Source organism: Myxocyprinus asiaticus, chromosome 26 (genome assembly GCF_019703515.2).
Source record: "Myxocyprinus asiaticus isolate MX2 ecotype Aquarium Trade chromosome 26, UBuf_Myxa_2, whole genome shotgun sequence".
NCBI lineage: Eukaryota > Metazoa > Chordata > Actinopteri > Cypriniformes > Catostomidae > Myxocyprinus > Myxocyprinus asiaticus.
In genome coordinates this window covers 24,735,542-24,759,248 of record NC_059369.1, presented here as the reverse complement: position 1 = coordinate 24,759,248, position 23,707 = coordinate 24,735,542, and the positions used below count along the sequence as shown (strand labels likewise).

Genomic DNA, 23,707 nt, shown 5'->3' with positions numbered 1-23,707 from the left:
TCAGAAGACACATATTTAACCATTGGAGTCTAATGGATTACTTTTATGCAGCCTTTATGTGCTTTTTGGAGCTTCAAAGTTCTGTTCACCATTCACTTGCATTGAATGGACCAACGGAGCTGAGATATATTTCTAAAAATATTCCTTTGTGTTCAGCAGAAGAAGAAAAAGCAATAAACATCTGGGAAGGCATGAGGGTGAGTAAATGATGACAGAATTTTCATTTATTTGTGAACTATTCCTTTAAGTATTTATACATCATAGTAGTCCTTCCTACTCTGCTGTAATACAGTAAAAAATAAAAAATAAATAAAAACAATGACTGTGTTACAATCATGAGGATCATCATAGAAAATGTGACAACGTGATATGGTATTTATGATCATTAGAGGTAAAATTTTCACAAGTGTCCTGATATTAATGTCACAATGCAAAAACAGTCCGTGTAATGTAGGCTTCATTTATTTTTTGCAAAATATAATTTCGTATTTTTGCATTCATTTTGGGGTTAAATATGGTCAGGACATTTTTGGAAAGGTATCGTCAGGAAAGGTATTCAAACAACCAGTGCTGTAGAATTCGAATTCACACCTATGATGAATTCGGGGCTTGGAACGATTCATTAGATTCGAATCATTCATCTGTTTTTCGCCATCCCTCAATAATAAACAAATACGCATGTTCGTGCGTAAAGTGTCGTGTCTATGTCAAATACACACACACACACACACACACACACACACACACACACACACAAAGTTTATTTCCAGCTTTTTTTCTTTCAAATGTTATACCCTTGTATAAATCATCCGATCTCGAAAGTGGATAACAAATAATGCAATGCGGCGTAAACAAAATCGATGTGCATTTCATTGCAATGGTGTAGCTGTTTAGCTGCCTTTATTGCCCTACTGTGACTGGCTAGCTAGCACCAGTTTCAACTTAGTCACCGAAAGGGATTCATGTGAGTTCACACGATAAGCTCGGTAAACCAATGGCACTTAATGTCCATCAGATGGTAATAGTAGGTGTCCAAAAGCAAGACTGACACGATGGGTTCTCTAGTCGTACATATGTTACTCAACCCTGAGCTTCTCTAGCTACCGAATTCTGACATGGTTTGCTAAATGTCAACCCATTTGGACATTCCTCTTTCCTTCTATGCAACAAAGCGAAGAGGTCGGAAAAAGCAGCTCAAACTAGATCGGGGAGATTGCAAATATTCGAGTGCAGCTAACCACCACAGCAGTCACCACCTGGATTGTCAAGGCCTATGGAGTTGACAGCTCAGCAATGTTCTGGCGAGTGTGTCACATCTGTATACCTTTGTAATGCACCCGCAGATTATTCTGTGAGAGCCCGATGTAGCTGTATTTATCCTTGGGGCTCCAAGATCGGGGTAAGGGGGTTTCTTCCTCATTCACGGCCGGGTACAGCCGCTTCAAACGCTCGTTTAGCTCATGCTCTTGATAATTAAAAGCAGGATCTCCTGTTAGCAGGCTCCCCGCTCCAAGCTCTGCCATTTTTGGTTATGTTTTTTATTCCTTCTCGTAATCCTACCCTGTTGTGCCAATCCGCTAAAAAGGAGTGAGCGCTAGACTGGAGAAACACAGCAGTGGTGAGACACCCCCGGATAAGCAGCCGCTCTACAGTGACGTGTGGGTACTGTAGTTGAACACAAAGCCCTGCGCAGTGCACACTGATGACACGAGGGAAGTGCCATTAACTACATGCCCCATGAATAATTTAATTTTAGTCCGTTTGAAAAAGAACACGGGTGCAAAGTGCAGTGTAGGATTTGTAGTATTCAACACAACCCATAATCATGCGGTAAAACACTGCTTTTTAAGAAAGCTCATATATTAGATTTGTTTGAAAGTAATCATGTATCTTTTTTATCTTTAATTAGTGTCTCTATAGTTTGCTATTTAATCAAACGTGTGCTGAAACTGCATTTCAGGGCATGTCTGCTATGATTGCACATAATTGTATCACTATTTTTAGCACTTTATGTAACAGACTTCGTGTAATTCTAATACCAAACCTCAAGTTTGTGAAGCAGTGTTATGATATTACATAAAATCCTACCGATTGTATTCACAGGATGTTTAAAACTATATACATAACTATTTGCCTTTTTATTAAAAATAAAATAATATTTATTTTGCGGATTGATATTTATCACAATGTCAATCCGGTGTATCACAGCACATAAGCAACACAACATTGAAACAAATTCATGTTAGTCAAAAGCAGACTCACTCACACTTCTAACCCTACTAGCTCTGATCAACTTAACATTTTGTTCAACAAGTTAAGCACTCTTAAGGATTCCTACTGTCTAAAAAAACAGATAGGCAGAGAAAAACAAGACCCTCTGCGGTGTAATACAGTAGCCATTTAATTATTGCCTTGAGAAAAAAATGACAATCGCTATCACACATCAAACGGATTAAAATATGTAATACTTTACATATTTAATAAATACCTTGTTTATCTATTTACATATATCAATTAATTCCATACGAGACAAACCGTTTTCTAGACGATCAGACAATTTCATTTTCATACAGGCACATTGTAGACACCTATATGCTGGAGGTCTTTTCTAGGGTCCTTTAATACCATGGCAACCAACTCTCAAACAACAACAATGCCACGCTGCTGTAGCTTCAGCTGATAGTACGCTGAGATGTTTAATCAGAAAATTTAAATAGCTGCTTTTTGAAACAGTCGTCCAAAATGTCGGCAAAGAAAGAACTACAGTTACCACCGCTGTCATACTCTGAAAGGCAAGCTAAGAACGTTTGAACACTAATGGCGTCTATAGTTCAAGCGAGGTTGAAGGAATTTTTAGGTTGCAGATTAATTTACAAAACTGCAGTCAGTAAATGGGTAGTTGACAAATAACATGTCCATGAACTTTGGGTTTAAATGTATGTATGTACTAAGGAAACTATAAACTGTATGTTCTGTGACAGGTCACCATTTCTTTTAAGTTTTTCTCCATTTTTAGTCACGTTATCTTTTATGTCGTTCTCTTAATAGTATTACGGTGTGAAAAATGTAAAAGTACAAGTATACAATGTAGTTTCTCAATTCAAATGACTGCTTGACATTCCATGTGAACTACCCAAATACTCCTTTACTGCTTTTATCCGAAATAACTCTTTCTCTATTATCTACAATAGGTCATGGCAGGCAGCATCATGTTGTGGGGGTGCTTTGCTGCAGGAGGGACTGGTGCACTTCACACAATATATGGCATCATGAGGAAGAAAAATTATGTGCATATATTGAAGCAACATCTCAAGACATCAGCCAGGAAGTTAATGACCCCAAGCATACCTTCAGAGTTGTGGCAAAATTGCTTAAGGACAACAAAATCAAGTTATTGGAGTGGTCATCACAAAGCCCTGACCTCAATCTGATAGAAAATGTGTGGGCAGAACTGAAAAAGCATGTGCGAGCAAGGAGGCCTACAAACATGACTCAGTTACACCAGTTCTGTCTGGAGGAATGGGCCAAAATTCCAGCAATTATTGTGAGAAGCTTGTGGAAGGCTACCCAAAATGTTTGACCCAAGTTAAACAATTTAAAGGCAATGCAACCAAATACTAACAAAGTGTATGTAAACTTCTGACCCACTGGGAATGTGATGAAAGAAATAAAAGCTAAAATAATACATTCTCTCTACTATTATTCTGACATTTCACATTCTTAAAATAAAGTAGTGATCCTAACTGACCTAAAACAGGGAATGTTTTCTACAATTAAATGTCAGGAATTGTGAAAAACTGAGTTTAAATGTATTTGGCTAAGGAGTATGTAAACTTTTGACTTCAACTGTGTGTATATATATATATATATATATATATATATATATATATATATATACGTACAAATAATTTCTTGAAATTTGTGGGAAGAAACCTTTGTAATGGCAGCATAAATCTTTTACCACTGGATTACCACTTTTTCCAGTTTACCGTCCATCCCCCAGCAGAGTCTGGTTTATTTCAAGGTTTTTTTCTCCACTAACTAACTGATTTATGTGCCTTTGGCTTGCTTACTGGGGGCTTAAAGACAAAAATATTAATCAATTCAGTTTTTTGGTGAAGCTGTTCATTTGGGACTTAAAGACATTTCAGACATTACAGTATGATTTTCTGTAAAGCTGCTTTGTACTCTGTACACTCTAAATACATCTTTATACAGCAGAGTTAAGCCTGCTCTGAGCCTGCTCAATATTCTGTGTAAACACGCAAAAGCCAGACTAAATTAAACCTGCTCTGACCCACCTCAGCCCTTAGTATCAAAGGCAGCTCTGATGCTTCTTAAATTCTGTGTAAATGAAATGCAGCATCAGAGTAGCCTTAAACTTTGTTGTTGTTACGATAGACCGTATTTCTAATTTAGTTTCATATTTAAAAGTATAACTTCATATTTTCATTTGTTTCATGTTTCTGTTTTCATAATTTTATATTTAAAACATTAATCTCATAACATTATTTATGCAGTTGTTATTACTGTGTAAATGCATTTATGCTTGCTATTAGTGGCATTCAACATCTGTGTGAATGTACCTAAATGCCACTTTAGATGCAGCTTCTGTGCCACCTTTGCAGTGTAAAGATGGCTTAAGATAAGCTATACCAGCATGTTCTAAATAAAGTAGAATGAAATGCTAAATATAATAGTTGAGTGTTAATGACTGTCCCAGCACACCTGCGTGAACAGATCAGGGATCTGCTACCATTGCGGGCAAAACTAGTGCTGGTGTCAGAACAATGTGAGAAGAGGATTCTGGATCTACAGTTACAGGAGAGGGATGAGATCAGTGCTCTGAAGCAAGGGTGTCAACGTCTGCAGAGCATCATCGAGAGTATGATGGGACAACAGAACTGCTGATTCAGGTGGAGCCTATTTTATTTTACACTCCATTCAGATCTTTGTATAGATCTGCATCATTTTGGATACCTGGTGATGAAAGCAATGTTTTGTTAATTGTCAAACATTCTTATATTGACATTTACCTAAATTTTTACATTGAAATTAAATAATCACATAAAGCATATACTCAGATATACACATCCAGTAGTATGTATGATAGAACACATACTCAGATCTGCATGTTATGTCTCCCACAGGTTGATCGTCTTAAAGAAGACCTGGCCACCCAGTATCAGTTATACAGGTATGAACGTGATGCAAGAAGACTGCTCATTGCCAAAGTCAGCAGCATGCCCACTACCCAGGATACTGACAATAATGACAACAAGGAAGGTTGTAACTATTGATGACTAGATTTATCAATAGTAGAGTCACTTATTCATAAAATAATATAAACATGGAAATGAACAAATCTTTAGCTCACTTTAATTTGATTTAATGTGAATTTACCTTAGTGTCATAACTAAGTTATGTTCATTTTGATTCACATACTGTATGTTTTTAAGCTGTTTAGCACATACTTTTATCCAGAGTGATTGACTGTTGTGGTCAACAGATAGCAGATAGAATAGAAAATAGATTGCAATAGATACTGGAAGGGAAGGAAATTATGCATTGGTGCCAACAATCTTGTTTAAAAAAAATAATCAGAAGAGAAAGAGTGGGTGGGGTTGATTTAGTAGTTAGGAGAAGGTGCAGAACAGTGTCCTGGGTTTTAAGGCAGTGGTATTGAGCTTTGCTTGATAGCTTTTCTTGTTTCTCTTAGAGGTGGAATATAAGGATCCTAGGATGCTGAAGCTGGCTTTGCAGGTATGTAGAGAGGATCTAACCAAAGCTCAGGTTGAGTTCAGCTGCTTGCAAGCAGAATATGATAATGTGGTCCCTCAGCGAGACTGAGAGAACCTGAATCATGTGCATATGGAGGCTCTAATGAAGGTATAGAGAAATGCCTTTCAATATTAATGTTTCAAATACAAGTTTTTGCATGTCTAAGTGCAAGTGCATCTGTTTTTCCAAGTTTCACTCAGTTAATTTACACTAAAAACGCGGGTTTGTTTAGGTAGAACTATAGTAGCACCCTCAAAATGCTTTGGTAATTTCAGGTATGTAGGATGAAATTGTCCTATATTTCATATATTGTGAAAACAACAACATACAAAAGAACAGCTGAAATTGTCCTATATTTCATCTATTGTAAAAACAACATACAAAAGAACAGCTGTTATATATTCATTTTCAGTATCCCTTGTACAGATACAGTATAGGCCAACACAATAATCATAATATTTGATATGATTTCTTTCCTTGCTGCAGCTGGAAAATTTACAGACAGACTTTGACAAGATGAAGTCAGTATGACACACTGCTTGAAGTTCATAGGCAGGTGTAGTTATGCAGTGAGACAACCTTCAGAATGAGCTGGAGGGATTCTATAATAATAAATAATAAAAATGGGCACTTTGGATTTGTCTGCTTACTGAACATTATTCTATTCAAAAGTCAGCACCTGCACTGTTACATTCAAATCAGTCCATGCTGCAACAATGCTCAAATAATAATCACAGTGTTACTCCCAGACCAAATTGGGAACAATGTTCAGGTATGATTTCCCCCTTCTCTATATATAGCACAGTTTAGTGTCAGAGGTAACCTTTGTAATGTGTAATAGACATACTTGGGGGGAATAAATGCTAGCTGCACAGAGCTCTTTGAAGGTCAATCCAGCAAAAAGAAGTTAGAGATCTTACTGCAGGAGCTGAATGGACAGGTCATAGACCAAAATGAGTTCTACACTGGGCTTGTAAGTGTTGCTAACATCAAACCAACAGCAATTTTGTCAAATTATTTGCATTATTTATGTTTCCGGTGTGAATATTGTGATCTACAATTTGCTTGTTGTTATTGGTAGCACTAGGCTCAATTCGACCAGCTTTGCTAGATTAAATTCAAGTTGTTTTCATAGGGCACATATAATGATGTCCCCATTTATCTACGCTATGAGGAGAAACTTAAGAATCTTAAGCTCAAGAAAGCTGATGTAGTTAGAGTAATCAAGGATATCTGTAGGGACAGAACTGCAGAGAATGAGAAGGTATGCCATACCATTATCCTCTCTGATTTGTCAGGGAAATAAACAGACAATGTACAAAGTTTGTTTGTAGACAATTTGTTTAAACATTCACTTGGTATGCATGTTTCCTATGATTTTCAAAATGTAATTTCTGCACAACTTTTTCTTCAATAAAGAGTGATTTCTGCAGAGATCTGAAGGTTTTTCTACACAACTATCTTGTGGAGCAGTATAAGGAGAAGGCAGGAGAGTGGGCTTACAGCTTGATGGAAAGAATCAAAAACAATCTTGAAGATGATCTCATGTCTTGACATCCTTACTGGGAAAGTTTGTGCTTTTTGTCTTGGCTATAGCTAACCTGAACATGTAAATCCATAAAAGCAGGTTTTGCAGGTTATGTAGGACCCCCATATATTATTATTATTGTTATTATTATATTTATTTATTATTATTTTTATTATTTGTATTGGATAGGGGCCTCATTACTTAGCCCTCAACATGGCAAGGCTGAGAGGGATCCCCCATTTTATGAGATTGTTATATATTAAATGATATTTGTTGTGTAATGTTACTAAGTTTATTTTTGTGGCAGGTGGATGAGAGGATCTACCATGACAGAATCAGCTGCTTACTCACTTGTTTTAATTCAAAGTGACATAACAGAAAGTGGGTCACTATCTGTTGTAGAATTTAGGTGAGGAAAAAGAACTCATGTTCCCTCAGAAAATGTTGTATGGTCAGTGCTGTCTTTTATTTAAATAATATTCAGGATAAGAATGGTATAATAATGGTTGAAATGTGATTATTACAATATTCATGCTGATTTTCAAAGAGGTATTGAGGAAGGCTTTCCCCTTGAAGTCAGAACAAGACATACAGGAGCTGTTGGCAATGGCTCAGACAGAGCTAGGGAGTAATAGTGTGCGAATAGCTTATCAAACACTTTATACAGAGGTCAGCTCCAAAATTTCACATTAAAGGGATTGGTCCCCCCAAAAATGAAAATTCTCATCATTTACTGACACTCAGGTCATCCCAGATGTGTATGCCTTTCTTTCTTCTGCACACAGAATGATTCCCAAGTGACGTGTACATGTTCCCACCCCAGGACACAAGTGGAAGGCACAAAGAATTCCTGAGTCTAGTTAAAAATCAGGCTATCGCTGAGAGACTCCAGTATATCAGCGAGCTTAGGGTACAACTGGAAGGCAAAGGGTTAGAGATCATTGTCTGCTGTTTACAAAATTCAGAGTACTATAATTAGAGATCTTACGGTGATACTTAACTAATCTAGTTTAGAATAATGTTATTTGTCATTGCTCTGTCTTGTTCTGTAAACCATCAACATAGGGAAGTGGATGCAGAGCACCTAAGGGCTGCCTTCAAGACCATAGATCCCTCACTGGATTCTGCAACCCTCGACTCGAACTTCAGTGTAGCTTTTCAGACAAAGGGGTACAAATTGCAAGCTCAAGCTCTGAACACAGGTTGTGTTACAGCATCTTTCTGTGGCTAATATGAAAAGGTCAGGGCTAAAGTAAAGACCTTTGTCCAGTCAAGCTCATGGCTTTACTCTTTGGTGTAGTTGGTGTATTTACAGCGCACATAAGATTTATAACATGCACAGGACTGTGTTGATGTTAAGAGTTTGCACTTTACTTTTGTGTCTGTCTATTATGCACGTTATTATGTATTTAGATATAAAACACATAGGGAAGACCGGGGCTAGTTGTCACACGGGGAAGTTGTGACAAGGGCTCAGATTCAAAAGTCCAATTGTGGAAATTTGTTTTTCTCTAGCAGAAGAATTGTATGTTGGTTTCAAACAGCTAGTTCAAAACCTTCTTAAATTATATTTTCTGTGTGTGTGTGTGAGAATTCAACCCTCCAAAGTAAATTTTCAGTTGCCTCTCTCCACTTTTTTTAATAATTACATTTACATTTATGCATTTAGCAAACACTTTTATCCAAAGCTTCTTACAGTGCATTCATTGTCATTTTTTTTTTTTCTGTTTGTGTGTTCCCTGGGAATCAATAATGCTAAATTAATCTGTCTTGTCTACTTAGAGGTTACTTGATAATGAGTTATATGTCAATGGTACTTTCACACTGGCGGCCAAAAGTTTGGAATAATGTATAGATTTTGCTCTTATGGAAAGAAATTGGTACTTTTATTCACCAAAGTGGCATTCAACTGATCACAATGTATAGTCAGGACATTAATAACGTGTAAAATGTCTATGACAATTTGAAAAAAATGTTCAGAACTTCTTAAACTACTTCAAAGAGTTCTCATCAAAAAATCCTCCACATGCAGCAATGACAGCTTTGCAGATCCTTGGCATTCTAGCTGTCAGTTTGTCCAGATACTCAGGTGACATTTCACCACACACTTCCTGTAGCACTTGCCATAGATATGGCTGTCTTGTCGGGCACTTCTCACGCACCTTACAGTCTAGCTGATCCCACAAAAGCTCAATGGGGTTAAGATCCATAACACTCTTTTCCAATTATCTGTTGTCCAATATCTGTGTTTTTTGCCCACTCTAACCTTTTCTTTTTATTTTTCTGTTTCAAAAGTGGCTTTTTCTGTGCAATTCTTCCCATAAGGCCTGCACCCCTGAGTCTTCTCTTTACTGTTTTACATGAAACTGGTGTTGAGCGGGTAGAATTCAATGAAGCTGTAAGCTGAGGAAATGTGAGGCGTCTATTTCTCAAACTAGAGACTCTGGTGTACTTATCCTCTTGTTTAGTTGTACATCTGGCCTTCCACATCTCTTTCTGTCCTTGTTAAAACAATGATTGACTGACGAGTTTCTAAAGAAAGCTGTTTCTTTTGCCATTTTTGACCTAATATTGACATTCAGGGTATGTTTACACGACAACGATGTACTAAAAACGGAAAAGTTTTTTCTTTGCGTTTTTGAAAAGTTTCGCGTTCACACATTCGTGAAAATGACTAAAAACACTGTATTATGCATTCCAGGCCAGTAGTTGGCGATGTCACTTTGTAAAGAAACACTACGCGCCTGCGCACATAAGCATTCTTCCACAGAGCGGCGAATACAAACAATGAAGATGGCGAAAGAATCGAGCAATTTTGTCTGGACGGACGATGAGGCTGCTTTATTACTACAAGTCTTGAGCAGCACAAACACAGTCCTGTAGTCCGCCATTGTAGTTTTGAATGTCTCGCGCACATGCCTATAGACTGAACACGTAATACGCGTGTGCATGACGTCATCGTTTTCACAAATTCACATTTTGGTATGTTTACACGGAGACGATAAGGGCATCATTTTCAAAATCTTGCACTTTGAAACGGTTTTCAGGCCCCAAAATGCCGTTGTCTTGTAAACGAACAGCCAAAACGCATAAAAGTTTTCCGTTTTCAGTTGAAAACGTTGTCGTGTAAACAGCCCTAAAGACATGCCAGTCTATTGCATACTGTGGCAACTCAAAAACAAACACAAAGACAATGTTAAGCTACATTTAACGAACCAAATAGCTTTCAACTGTGTTTGATATAATGGCAAGTGATTTTCTAGTACCAAATTAGCAATTTAGCATGATTACTCAAGGATAAGGTGTTGGAGTGATGGCTGCTGGAAATGGGGCCTGTCTAGATTTGATCAAAAATGACTTTTTTCAAATAATGATGGTGCTGTTTTTTTTACATCAGTAATGTCCTGACTATACTTTGTGATCAGTTGAATGCACTTTGGTGAATTAAAGTACCAATTTCCTTTCAAAACAGCAGAATCTGTACATTATTCCAAACTTTTGGCCACCAATGTATACTTATTTGCTTGTCAGATTTATTCTGTTGATAGGTTACAATCCAAGAGCTCAATTTTACCTCCTTTGATATCTGCAACAAAGTGCTGCTTTTGTGAGACGCTTAGAAAATAATAATTTCAATTGTGAGACCTAATTGAAATCTAATCAATACAGTTTGTTTTCTGCAGTATGTAGTCCTATCTTTTCAGGACTAGTCTGGATTGCAAATAACTGAGGAAATGCACAAATATGCTTTCACAGGGACAAGACATTTAAAGCACACTATTCTTGGATTCACCAGCTGCTTGCAGCACTATTTCTAGAATGAAAGGCAGTACCTCAACAACTATGTCTACTCTTACAATCTGTTGACTGACTTTCAGTGTCAACTCCCAACTACCCAAATTCAAATCAGTGTGTAAGCGCTCTGCGCATGCTCTAACCGAGAAGGCCGCTCCACTTCTGTTCACCGCGCGCTGGAATCGCCATAACTTGAACCGGGGAAACGGTGCAGGGCTCGCGGAGGTAAGATAATTGCCACACATTTCTTACAGGAGCAAAGGCTGTAGTTGTACCGTACATAACATTATGTACGCTGCACATATCAACTTTAGCACTACAGTAAGTCTCGGGCATTTTTTTACCAAAATAATCAGAAGCGCTTGCTAACAGGACACGCCTATGTTATATGGCAGAAGCGTGTACGGGCCGCGCGAGGGTCTCAGCCCGTGAGCTGTTCATTTGACTCTGAGGTATTTTTAGAACGTAATAAGAGCTCGTGTTCTCTGGGAATGAAACGTCGACCGTTAACACTGAAACTCCTATTCGATATGCAAAAGACAACGTACACTGTAACGTACAACACAACTTTTCTCCCTTCACGGTTTAGCCGGCGAGCTCGTTGTAGACAGAAAGCCCTGTGCTAGCACGTCTACGGCTAAAGCTACAATGAATAAGTCAGGCTAGGAAACAGCGAGGCCAGCCGTAGTTAGTGGTAATCCTTGAAGGGACTCTCGTGTTCTCCATTTAATGGCTCATTGACGATTAATCGAGTGCATTAATGTGTCTGGAACGATTTTACCAGAATACGGAAGCCACTGAATATAAACAACAAAAAAAAATGTTTGATACAGAGTAATGACTTGCTTGGCAACTAATGGTCTATCTGCCTGAAATCCTCTTTATAATGGCATATTGAATGCTTTTATAGTTCATTAAATAATTCTTTAGGATGGAACAAGCTAAATGTTCAGTAATAGCAGCAGGCTTTGTGGAAGTAGTTGTTGTCGTCACTGAGACATGTGCAACTGTATGAAAGAAAGTGTAATATGGAGTTTTCATCAAATCTAACAAAAAGCGTTGCAGCCCAGAACTATTTAAGTTACGATTCCACTTAAGTTAGATGTCAGAGAAAATCTAGGAGCTGGTTTAATGGAACTTTTTACATTTGAAAGACTAGATTGGGACATGACCCAGGCACATTATATATTAACCAGTCAGTTGCTGACTAATGAATGTGTATGAAAGGGTGGAGCACCAGTGTTAGATTCCTCAAATTCCTCAGCAGAATATGAGGAATCTATTCAGCAAACATTGTAAACCCTAATAAGTTAGCATAACTAAATGGAGGCAGTCAGTCACATCAATTTATTTTAAGTTAAAAACTCGAAGTTTAAGATAATAGAACTTTCAGATTTTGAACTACATGCATGTTAATTCCTCTTAATTTGAAGTATTGACTAAGGTAATTCCTTCATTTTGATAGCACTTAACTTGAAATTTAACTAAACTTAAAATTACCATGTAATCTCAACTTGATCTCTTTCTGTTATAAACAAGCTAGTACAGTGAAACCTAGCATGCTGAATGCATGCTAATTGGATACACTAAAGGTGCATTCCAAACTGTACACTTCTGCACTATTCTGTCATTTTGAAGTGTCACCAGTCCTGCTCCACCCGCTCCGAGCGAGATTCGAACCGGCGTCGCTGTCATGGGAGGCGGGCACGCTAACGAGGAGGCTAAAGGCGTCAGTCACTAGTGCGCCTCTTGATGCCAAGGCAGTGTTGTGTACACACTGCACAGCTACCTACCAGCTGACTAAGTAGTGCAAGTAAAATGTTTACACTGAAAATGCAACAAAAAGAAGTGTACTTTGAGTTTCCGGATGATGCACTTCTTCAACCATCAAAACAGAGTGTGGAATGTTGCGGCTTGCAATACATAGAGGCCGGAGTTACCTGGCTACGTTGCTGGTCTGACAAAACAGTTGTAAATAATGGAGAATGTAGCAACTAGACAAACAACAGTGAAGACAGCACCTTACAAATGTAAGTTGAATGCTTTATCATCACCCCACGTTGTGTGAATATGGATGTTATTTTAGGAACAATTGTTGAACTGAGGATGGCAAATGCACTAAAGCTGGCGGCAACACATTGCATGAGTCTGAAACGTCACTTCCGTCAGCTGTTAAATGGCTAATGATTCCATGTAGTAAAAAACTGTTTAAGTGTTCCATTTGAGTGCCAGGCAAAGGTAGAATGCTTGAGGTAGAAACCCACTGCCCAGATTCAGTTAACCAAACTATGTTGTCCCAACACAAATAGATTAAGTAAAGCTTGACAAAAAGAAAAAAAAGAGGAACAAGGAATGCCCAATAGCCTACTTCATTTTATAGCAAACTGAATTTTGGCTTTTTAATTTTGTTTGTTGTTTGACTTGTGTATTATTTCCCCCTAAAAGCTGGTAGAACTATATATAATCAATCACCTTTATACTGTACAGTATACCGGTATGATACATATAGTGCTGAGAAGCCTGAATGTAGAACAGTCCCTCTTAATGAGTTTCATATTAAGTATTTTGTTTAGGATCTTGACAATGGTTGTCAACTAGAGGAGGGAATCACAAGGTAACTGGCGATGCATATAAACTATGATGTATTGCGACATTTCACTCAATGTTTCTCATTCGTCTTCATCTAACTTAAGAGAACTGCTTTCAAATAACCAAATGAATTGTTAAATGAATATAAATGTGACAGTTTACAAACCAAGGCCAGTTTATTTCCTAATATCTATGTACAAGGCAAAGCCATAAGCATATAAATAAAATAGTAGCATAAACACTTGAAAAACATTATTACAACACAGTTTAAATTCACAAAAGTATAATGGATTACACCTAAAAGGTGTGATACTAAGGTTTATATGATACTAACATTTCTGTCAAAATACCTCAGTCAGTGTTACTACTGTTAAATGGTAAGGGAGGGTGATTATGTGTAAAGCATGATAACCGCACCTTCTAAGGGACTGTTGTTGAATTCCTAGATCGATTTGGCAAAGAAAACAATATTTCACATTACCACAATATGTGGAAAAATGTAAATAACAATATTGATATTTGGCATGCAAACATCGATACAATATCACAAGTAAAAATATCACGATACTTGAACATACCAATATTTTTTTCCCACCTCTATTGTCAGCCCTCACTTTGTCATACATAGAGTAATTTATTCTCTCCCCACCAGTGCCTGTAGCAGGGTGAATCAGAATGGGAGACAACAAGCCAATTTGGGAACAAATAGGATCCAGCTTTGTACAACATTACTATCAGCTGTTTGACACAGACAGGACTCAACTTGGATCAATATATGTGAGTATTTTGTCAAGTGTTTTTATGTTCAGGATAGTTCTCTCTTGACTAGTCCCTTAGCCAAGAGAGAGATGTGTCAACACAATCATAGAAGTGTGTTTATTGTCTCTCTTTTCATCATGTTAGTGTTCAAACCGTCCCTTGGTTTATGTCTTGCAGAGTGACGATAGATGGCCAGTAACAAACAAGTTTTGTCGTGCGTTCAACAGAGGAGTCTTTTCAGGCCTGAAATGTGGTTCTATACTGGACCTTTAAAAAGAGCCTCAAAGTGCCTATACTTTTGACATATTGAGTGGAATAGTTGGATAGACAGTGTATAAATGACGTTAAAAAAAGTAGTGTTATTTGAGGATATTTGCTAAGAAAATCCAACAATCTGTAGATTAAAATAAACCATTTATTTATGTCTGATTTGTTTACACTTGTGAGTACATCTTGTCAGTTGTTACTGGTCCTTTAAAAAAAATCCACAGAATTTAATGTGACTTAGATGTGATTTATATCAGTATTGTTATAATGCAAAGAAGAGTGGCCACTGTACTGCTTTTTCTTATTTACATGACCTCTTTCTCGCTTCCTAGATTGATGCATCATGCCTTACGTGGGAGGGCCAGCAATTCCAGGGGAAAGCGGCAATTGTTGAAAAGCTCTCTGTAAGTATTTGTTTGTGCTGTGTTATAGGCTATTTTGATTTAAAGTTGCTAGAAGTTTTAAGGACCTGCTACCAAATCTCATAAAATAAAATAAAAACCCTTAGTGATAAGTGTCACCATAGTAAAATTAATTGGCGACAGATTAAATCTTGAGAGAGGGGACTGTGTTGCTAAATTGTTATGCTGGACAGTGAGAGTAGATGATGAGTCTATGAAGTAAAAATAAAATTAGGTATTTTAAGTAGCCTGCACCTGAGCAGTCCTAAAAAAAATTTTTTATTTGATATTACTACATTTTGTTTTTTCTAGTATATATATATTAATGTTTCATCCAGTTGTCCATCTTTAACAGAATTTTAGCAAATGTTTGATTTAATTACTACATGTAAATGTAGTATGGTAACTTTCAATTTAAAGAATGTATATCAAACATAATTTTTTTTTCTAGAGCTTGCCCTTCACAAAAATAGCCCACAGCATAACAGCACAAGACCACCAGCCCACCCCTGATAGCTGCATATTGAGTATGGTAGTAGGCCAACTTAAAGTAAGTATTTTCTTTATATAAATAAAATAAATATATATTTGTTGCTTCTAAAGCGGGCAGCTATGCTATTGTAGCAGTGCCTGAGTTGAACACAATTGGTTAATATGAAATATGTACCTGATGAAGGTCTATGAGGGCATTTTCTCTCCCACATGGTAAAATGAATAAATTTATTTATTATTTATTCTTATTCATTGTAGTGTTTATAGAAGGTTTAAGCCTCTCTTGATTGCCCTCTTGCTCTACCTTATTTGGCATGGCATAGATTTAATAAATATGGCTATTTCGGAGCTGTAGTGTGTGTTTGTCTATCAGGCTGACGATGACATGGTCCTGGGCTTCCACCAGACCTTTCTCTTGAAAAGTATCCACACTGCCTGGATTTGCACCAACGAAGTCTTCAGGCTTGCCCTGCACAACCTTTGAACTTAAAGACTTTCTGTAGTCACATGGTCTTTCCTCATCCTCTTAATGTCTGTAAGGACCAGTGTCCGCTTGTGTTAACGCATTCTATACAGGCCCCTCTACTAATGGCATTAAGCTGCATTCAGATCAAGCGTCTGTGTGACCTTCCATGGGGCGGAATGCCATGACATGTCAAATCTGTTGAAATTTGTTTAGCCTGGTGCGTGCCTTTTAAATAGAAAGCTTTGATAGGACAGCTTATGTTTTGACCTCTTTGTCTTGCCAAAGAAAAAAAGCATAAATCAAATTGTTGAATATTTCAGAAGAATTCTAACTTGACCCTAGAGATATGCAAAAATACATATTTTCAATATCGACTTGTCAGTATGTTGCTTAAATGACTAGTTTACTAATCAGTTTTAACGAAGACCTGTATTACTCTGGTTTCTGGTCCACCTGACCCTGATTGGAAATGTTTCTCAGGGGGTGTTTACATAGATGCATTCTTGTATTCCAAAAAAAGCTAGACAGAGCACAGTTGAGGTTTTGAGACATTTTTGAAGGTTGAACTATTTTTTTTACTTGACGTGCCTTGTTAAAAGCAAAACGATCACGGTGAGACCGTCAAAATGAGCAGTGGTACTTGAAATGGGACTGAAAAATGCATTTTTTTAAGAGGGTTTTGCCATGCTAACAGCTAAAGCATAGTACGCTAATTAGACCAACAACACTTAAAATATCAAAACCAAAAAGTAAAAAAAAAAATCTACATTTATTAAACCTCACTAATTGGCTAGTGCGTTGATGGATTATTAGTGGACCAATCCTTACTTAATCCTGATTTATCTGTATTCACAGTGGGTGAAACATGGTATGTTTGGGATCAGTTTTGTTTCCATTAAAGGGATAGTTCAACCTAAAATTATAATTCTCTCATCATTTACTCACCCTCGTGCTGTCTAAACTCTTATGAATTTCTTTTGCGGAACAAAAATAAAGATGTTTTGAAGGATGTATGATGTATTTTTGTTCATACAATGTAAATCAATGGGGTCTAAAACTTTCAGTCACCAAAAAGCACATAAAGGCAGTATAAAAGTAATCCATACAACTCGAGTGGTTTAATCCATGTCTTCTGAAACGATATGATTGCTTTGGGTGAGAAACAAATCTTGTCTTGTTGCCGTATTCATAATAGAAGCACGTTCACACAGTTCCACACGCTTGAAGCATGCGCAGAGCGCTGTACACAAACCAGACACACTTTTGTCAGATTCGTGGTTTTCATGCCTAGATGGGCTATTTTGGCAACGCAGGTGCAGGTTAAACTGATAGTATGGGTTGATTTTTTTTTTTTTAATTTATTTATTTTTTTAATAAATGTTTAAATTATTTTTAGTTTTTTAATGCACCACGGTTGCCAAAAGGTTGATGGTAAACACTAAAAATGAAAACGTAATGTCTTTTTGAGGTATAATGATACTGGGTTTGAGTACCTGGCAACTGCATGCGGTGTCTAGAAGCCTGCACTATGTTCCAGTCTGGCAGGATATCAAGATTTATAGTGAAAAAGGAGTTAAATTTTTTTTTTTTTTGTCTGTTTCTAACTCAAAGCAATCATGCTGTTTCAGAAGACATGGGTAAAACCACTCAAGTCAGATGGATTACTTTTATGCTGCCGTTATGTCCTTTTAGGAGCATGAAAGTTTAGGACCCCATTGATTTACATTATTTGGACAAACTCATCTCACATATTACATAATCTTCGTTTGTGTTCCACAAAGAAAGTCATATAAGTTTGAGAATTCATGAGAGTAAATAATGAGAGAATTATCATTATTGGGTGAACTACAGGTGCATCTCAATAAATTAGAATGTCGTGGAAAAGTTCATTTATTTCAGTAATTCAACTCAAATTGTGAAAATCGTGTATTAAATAAATTCAATGCACACAGACTGAAGTAGTTTAAGTCTTTGGTTCTTTTAATTGTGATGATTTTGGCTCACATTTAACAAAAACCCACCAATTCACTATCTCAAAAAATTAGAATATGGTGACATGCCAATCAGCTAATCAACTCAAAACAACTGCAAAGGTTTCCTGAGCCTTCAAAATGGTCTCTCAGTTTGGTTCACTAGGCTACACAATCATGGGGAAGACTGCTGATCTGACAGTTGTCCAGAAGACAATCATTGACACCCTTCACAAGGAGGGTAAGCCACAAACATTCATTGCCAAAGAAGCTGGCTGTTCACAGAGTGCTGTATCCAAGCATGTTAACAGAAAGTTGAGTGGAAGGAAAAAGTGTGGAAGAAAAAGATGCACAACCAACCGAGAGAACCGCAGCCTTATGATTGTCAAGCAAAATCGATTCAAGAATTTGGGTGAACTTCACAAGGAATGGACTGAGGCTGGGGTCAAGGCATCAAGACACAGACATGTCAAGGAATTTGGCTACAGTTGTCGTATTCCTCTTGTTAAGCCACTCCTGAACCACAGACAACGTCAGAGGCGTCTTACCTGGGCTAAGGAGAAGAAGAACTGGACTGTTGCCCAGTGGTCCAAAGTCCTCTTTTCAGATGAGAGCAAGTTTTGTATTTCATTTGGAAACCAAGGTCCAAGAGTCTGGAGGAAGGGTGGAGAAGCTCATAGCCCAAGTTGCTTGAAGTCCAGTGTTAAGTTTCCACAGTATGTGATGATTTGTGGTGCAATGTCATCTGCTGGTGTTGGTCCATTGTGTTTTTTGAAAACCAAAGTCACTGCACCTGTTTACCAAGACATTTTGGAGCACTTCATGCTTCCTTCTGCTGACCAGCTTTTTAAAGATGCTGATTTCATTTTCCAGCAGGATTTGGCACCTGCCCACACTGCCAAAAGCACCAAAAGTTGGTTGAATGACCATGGTGTTGGTGTGCTTGACTGGCCAGCAAACTCACCAGACCTGAACCCCATAGAGAATCTATGGGGTATTGTCAAGAGGAAAATGAGAAACAAGAGACCAAAAAATGCAGATGAGCTGAAGGCCACTGTCAAAGAAACCTGGGCTTCCATACCACCTCAGCAGTGCCACAAACTGATCACCTCCATGCCACGCCGAATTGAGGCAGTAATTAAAGCAAAAGGAGCCCCTACCAAGTATTGAGTAAATATACAGTAAATGAACATACTTTCCAGAAGGCCAACAATTCACTAAAAATGTTTTTTTTATTGGTCTTATGATGTATTCTAATTTTTTGAGATAGTGAATTGGTGGGTTTTTGTTAAATGTGAGCCAAAATCATCACAATTAAAAGAACCAAAGACTTAAACTACTTCAGTCTGTGTGCATTGAATTTATTTAATACACGATTTTCACAATTTGAGTTGAATTACTGAAATAAATGAACTTTTCCACGACATTCTAATTTATTGAGATGCACCTGTATACATTAAAGTTTAAATGACTGATTTGAATTAGACAAAATGTACTTTGTAAAACAATGTGTGAATGAATAAGAATGGATTTGAATCTTAGCAAACCTGTTGATCTTGTACATGTAAATGTGTTCTGGAGAACGGGCAACGGTCGGGAAGAATTAAAGGAACAGTTCACACACAAATGAAAATTTGCTGATAATTTACTTACCCACAGGCCATCCAAGATGTATCTGAGTTTCTTTCTTCATCAAAACAGAATTTAAGATTTTTAGGATTTCATTTCAGGCCTCCTCCTCTAAACAATGCAAGTGAATGTACTCCATTATTTGATGGTCCAAAATGCATATTTAGGGTGCATCAAAATAATCCACACGACTCCAGTCGACAAATAAAGTTCTTCTGAACCCAAACGATTGATTATTTTGAGAAACAAAACAATACTTATATACTTTTTAACTACAAATGTTCACTTCCGTACATCTGTAATGCACGCTCATGAGAGGGATGAGGTAAACCGTTCACTGCACACCCTCCAATATTTGAGAGAATGTAGGGGTGTACTGATATCCAGGTTCAGCACGATAAGCCAGAGCTTCAATCGCTCATGATCATGTATAGGCAATGAAATTTAAAATATTTCCCGCCGTGCATTTTCTTTGGGGTTTCTGAAGGTTGAAGCATCCAGGATACACGCACCAAACAACCATTTTGAACAATACATTTATAAAAATACAAATCTACAGCAAAGACAATTAAACTTTTGTACAGCGCTCCTCCTCTTGTAAATAATGACCCGCTTCCTGCCGCCGCCTCCACGTGACGCGTGACCTTTACCAACGAGCTTACATCATCCCTCTAAGGAGCGCGTCACAGATGTACGGAAGTGAACATTTGTAGTTAAAAAGTATGCAAGTATTGTTTTGTTTCTAAAAATAATCAATCGTTTGGGTTCAGAAGAACTTTATTTGTCGACTGGAGTCGTGTGGATTATTTTGATGCACCCTAAATATGCATTTTGGACCGTCAAAAAATGGAGTACATTCACTTGCATTGTTTAGAGGAGGAGGCCTGAAATGAAATCCTAAAAATCTTAAATTCTGTTTTGATGAAGAAAGAAACTCAGATACATCTTGGATGGCCTGAGGGTGAGTAAATTATCTGCACATTTTCATTTTTGGGTGAACTGTTCCTTTAAGTCAATGTATGACATAGACAGTCTAAAAATGACATCTCAGAGCTCTGTTTTGGGTGTTTGCAATAACCAGCATTAGCACAAAGTTGTATGCACTGCATGGGTTAGCTAGCAAAAAATGTGATTATAAACATCTAAAAATAAATTGTTTGATTTATGTATTGGGCATGTGTGTGTTTAATAAAACATGGTTACAATAATCAAATATAGAGACAGTTTGCGTGACAAAGATAAAGCCTTGTCCTGGGTTAAATCACATTCTTTATTGCTATTCATTACTGAAGATCATTTTTAGTCCAGAACTAGGCCTCAGTGTAAAATGATAAAACATCCATCATCTAACTTTGCTTGTTTTTCTTATGTAGATTTACCTTCACCTACCAAACTTTCCTATGATTAACTCTAGAAATGAAGTCAAAACAACCACTCGGTCTCTTTGCATGTATCCTGGGCTGAAAGGAAAAGAGAATAATTGTGATATAACTCTCAGCCTTAAATTTGGCTTGGTTACAGTTGTAGATTTTGTCTTTCTGTAGCTTGTTTAATATGCCTTAACTTGCTGAACATATCTGAAAAAAATTGCATGTTTTCTTGTTTTGCTGTTACAGCATTTGACATTTTTGTCCTAGTTTGATTATTGCCCTTGTTGCACAATTGTATGAGAACTTCTAAGTCAGCTGTGTGATTTTGATTTGTTTAGGCAGATGATGATCCCATCATGGGATTCCATCAGAGCTTCATCCTGAAGAACATTAATGAGGCGTGGGTTTGCACCAATGACATGTTCCGCCTGGCGCTGCACAATTTTGGCTAAACACCCCATGGCTAGCAGAAGGAAAGCTGGGCAAGGTGGAGGATGGGGTTTTACCTTTGTAACTCCTGAACCTGTCAATTGTCCCTTAATTCATCACACTCAAAAGAAGCGGCACCGGATTACAGCAGTTAATCACAGAAAACATTGCAGGCGTATACAGTACTGCCTCTACTCCAGAAATGACGTTTCTTTGCTGAAAGCCCACATATCCATCAAACTGACCCTTTTTCCTTCGCCAACCTGCATGAAGATGGGGAGCTTAAGTATCAGAGAACGCCCTGATAGGACAAATACATATTAACCTAACCTCGGTTGTTTGATATTTACATTTTAGTTGCTGATTTTGACTTTGAAATAACAACTGTCTTACTATCTTTCTTTGATTCAGTACAAAGTGTGTCATCAGCTTGTTTTTAGAATATGCTCCTGAAAGTTTAAATCTTTCTTTGCCCCTCTAGAAAATTGGAATCTTCATTCAATGTGATGTCAGGTTGCTCTAGCTATCCAAAGAATACAACCCTAATTTTCCCCTCCTCTCAGACCAGTGTGCTTCCCACTTTATGCTCACTACTCTCTGTGACAATAATTACCAAGCCACGATACACAATAAAACCTTTGATTTTTTTCTTAATGTCATCATCCCCCTGTCTCGTTTTGCGTCTGCCTATTCCCTTTTCTGTGCTTGCCTGTTCATACTTTTGATGCTTCATATTAGATTCTCTAAATCATTTCCAGGTTACAAAATCATTTTTGCAGAAATCAGTTAAGCTTGTTACAGTTAAGCTTTAACTACGAAGTATTTGCTTTTCTGGTAGAACAGGGCTATAATGAGCAGTTAAACAATGTTGCAAGTTTTTCCACGTGTAGAGTAACCTTACACATTGCGGAATTATCAATTAATGCTTGTTGAAAAGAGTATATGCTTAGGGAAAAACTGAAACACAGGCTGGTGATGCCACATCAATAAAGCAAGTTAAGATTTTTGTTTGTTTGTTTGTTTGTTTTTTTTGAGAGAAACAAAGTTTAGTAAAAACATGGATGACCTTTCCCAGTGGTTTTATTCCTTAATTGATCCTTGTTTTTTTTTTGTTTTTTTTTTGGTTAACAGGTTCCATTTGCCCTTGATAAAAATCTTAGTAATGGGATGTGGGAAATTATATGACAAAAGCCTATACGAATGTAAATACCATTGAGATTGTAGTGTGGCCAAAGCAGTTGATGTTTTGCTACATTCTCTTCTCTACTGATCTCAATAGCTTATATTTTGGCACTACCAGTACAAGAAGGAATGGTAACATTTAAAGACATATAAAGCCTGAAGCGATAACTTAAAAATAATGGTTTGTGGGAATAACTAGCTCTTCATTTTTTACAAGAAGTTTACAGTAAAGGACTAATGGTCAGTGATTATAATTAGAAAATCCTCTTCACAAAATACTGAAGGCCTTTGTGCCAAGTGATGGTACGGATATTTTGAAAAGATGTCTTCTCCATTGGAGCTTTGCACTGAAATATCCAGAGAGAACTGGATGAATTTAATGAAATACCTTTTTTTTTTTTTTGGATACATTTTTGTCTTATTGTATACTTCATGCTTGATCAACCATGCAGACATCCACTGCCTTAATTTTGGTTTGAGGAGAAGAGCAAAAGAAGACTTGATTTCCCTACCCGAAACAACAGTAATACAATGTGAATACGTCAAAAGAGACCACTTCAGATGCCTACATGTATGTGAAAATAAAGGAGATCAAAGTAAAGTCTGATGTTACTGTTATTTCAATAGGTTAAGGCACAGATACACTGAAAATTAAAAGATACTCGAGGAGCCATTTGGCTTGGATTTGGAAAGCCTAATAAATATACCAATAAGCACATATTTAAAGGAATACCCCCCCCTTGCATTGTATGGACCTATAGAGCTGAGATATTCATCTAAAATCTTAATTTGTGTTCTGCAGAAGGAAAGTCATACACATCTGTAATTGCCTGGGTGTGAGTAAATGTTGAGAGAATTTTCATTTTGGGGTAAACTACCCCTTTAAATTCCATGAGCAGACCTACATAAATTGGTGCCTGGAGGAACTCTGGTGTGGAAAGTGAAGAAACCCCAAATGGTACCTCGAGTAGCTTTTAATTTTTGTTTTGTTGTTTTTAACTTCTCTAATAAAAACATGGTATATTGTGTGAGAATGTGTGTGCATTTTA

General features: G+C 37.3%; 2 protein-coding genes, 1 long non-coding RNA gene and 1 pseudogene across 6 annotated transcripts in view; 3 read left to right on the top strand and 1 right to left on the bottom strand.

The window, feature by feature from the left end:
* The window catches only part of LOC127416975 (ran-binding protein 10), a 57,948-nt gene extending 56,271 nt beyond the window's left edge, over positions 1-1,677 (bottom strand). For both annotated transcript variants that reach the window (XM_051656633.1, XM_051656634.1), the window contains exon 1: positions 1,325-1,677. In XM_051656633.1, the coding sequence (XP_051512593.1) occupies positions 1,325-1,523 (199 nt within the window). In that variant the 5' untranslated portion in view covers positions 1,524-1,677. The remainder of the gene's footprint in view (positions 1-1,324) is intronic.
* Positions 1,256-3,685, top strand: LOC127416976 (uncharacterized). Of its 2 annotated transcripts, none has more exons than XR_007893213.1 (2): positions 1,256-1,399; positions 3,192-3,685. It is a non-coding gene; the product is annotated as an uncharacterized LOC127416976 (long non-coding RNA). The 2 variants fall into 2 exon arrangements; XR_007893212.1 differs by lacking the exon at positions 1,256-1,399 and adding an exon at positions 1,765-1,830.
* Positions 3,686-4,710: 1,025 nt separating this feature from the next.
* LOC127417087 (translin-associated factor X-interacting protein 1-like) lies at positions 4,711-8,565 on the top strand (annotated as a pseudogene).
* A 2,661-nt stretch (positions 8,566-11,226) lies between these two features.
* On the top strand, positions 11,227-23,259 carry LOC127416849 (nuclear transport factor 2). 2 transcript variants are annotated; one of them, XM_051656422.1, is made up of 6 exons: positions 11,263-11,329; positions 12,743-13,134; positions 14,346-14,470; positions 15,052-15,123; positions 15,572-15,670; positions 21,386-23,259. In XM_051656422.1, exons 3-6 carry the CDS (start codon positions 14,369-14,371, stop codon positions 21,497-21,499), a joined length of 387 nt encoding a protein of 128 aa, XP_051512382.1. In that variant the 5' UTR covers positions 11,263-11,329; positions 12,743-13,134; positions 14,346-14,368; the 3' UTR covers positions 21,500-23,259. The 2 variants fall into 2 exon arrangements, with proteins under 2 accessions (XP_051512381.1, XP_051512382.1); XM_051656421.1 differs by lacking the exon at positions 12,743-13,134 and having other exon boundaries at positions 11,227-11,329.
* The last annotated feature ends 448 nt before the right edge of the window (positions 23,260-23,707 follow it).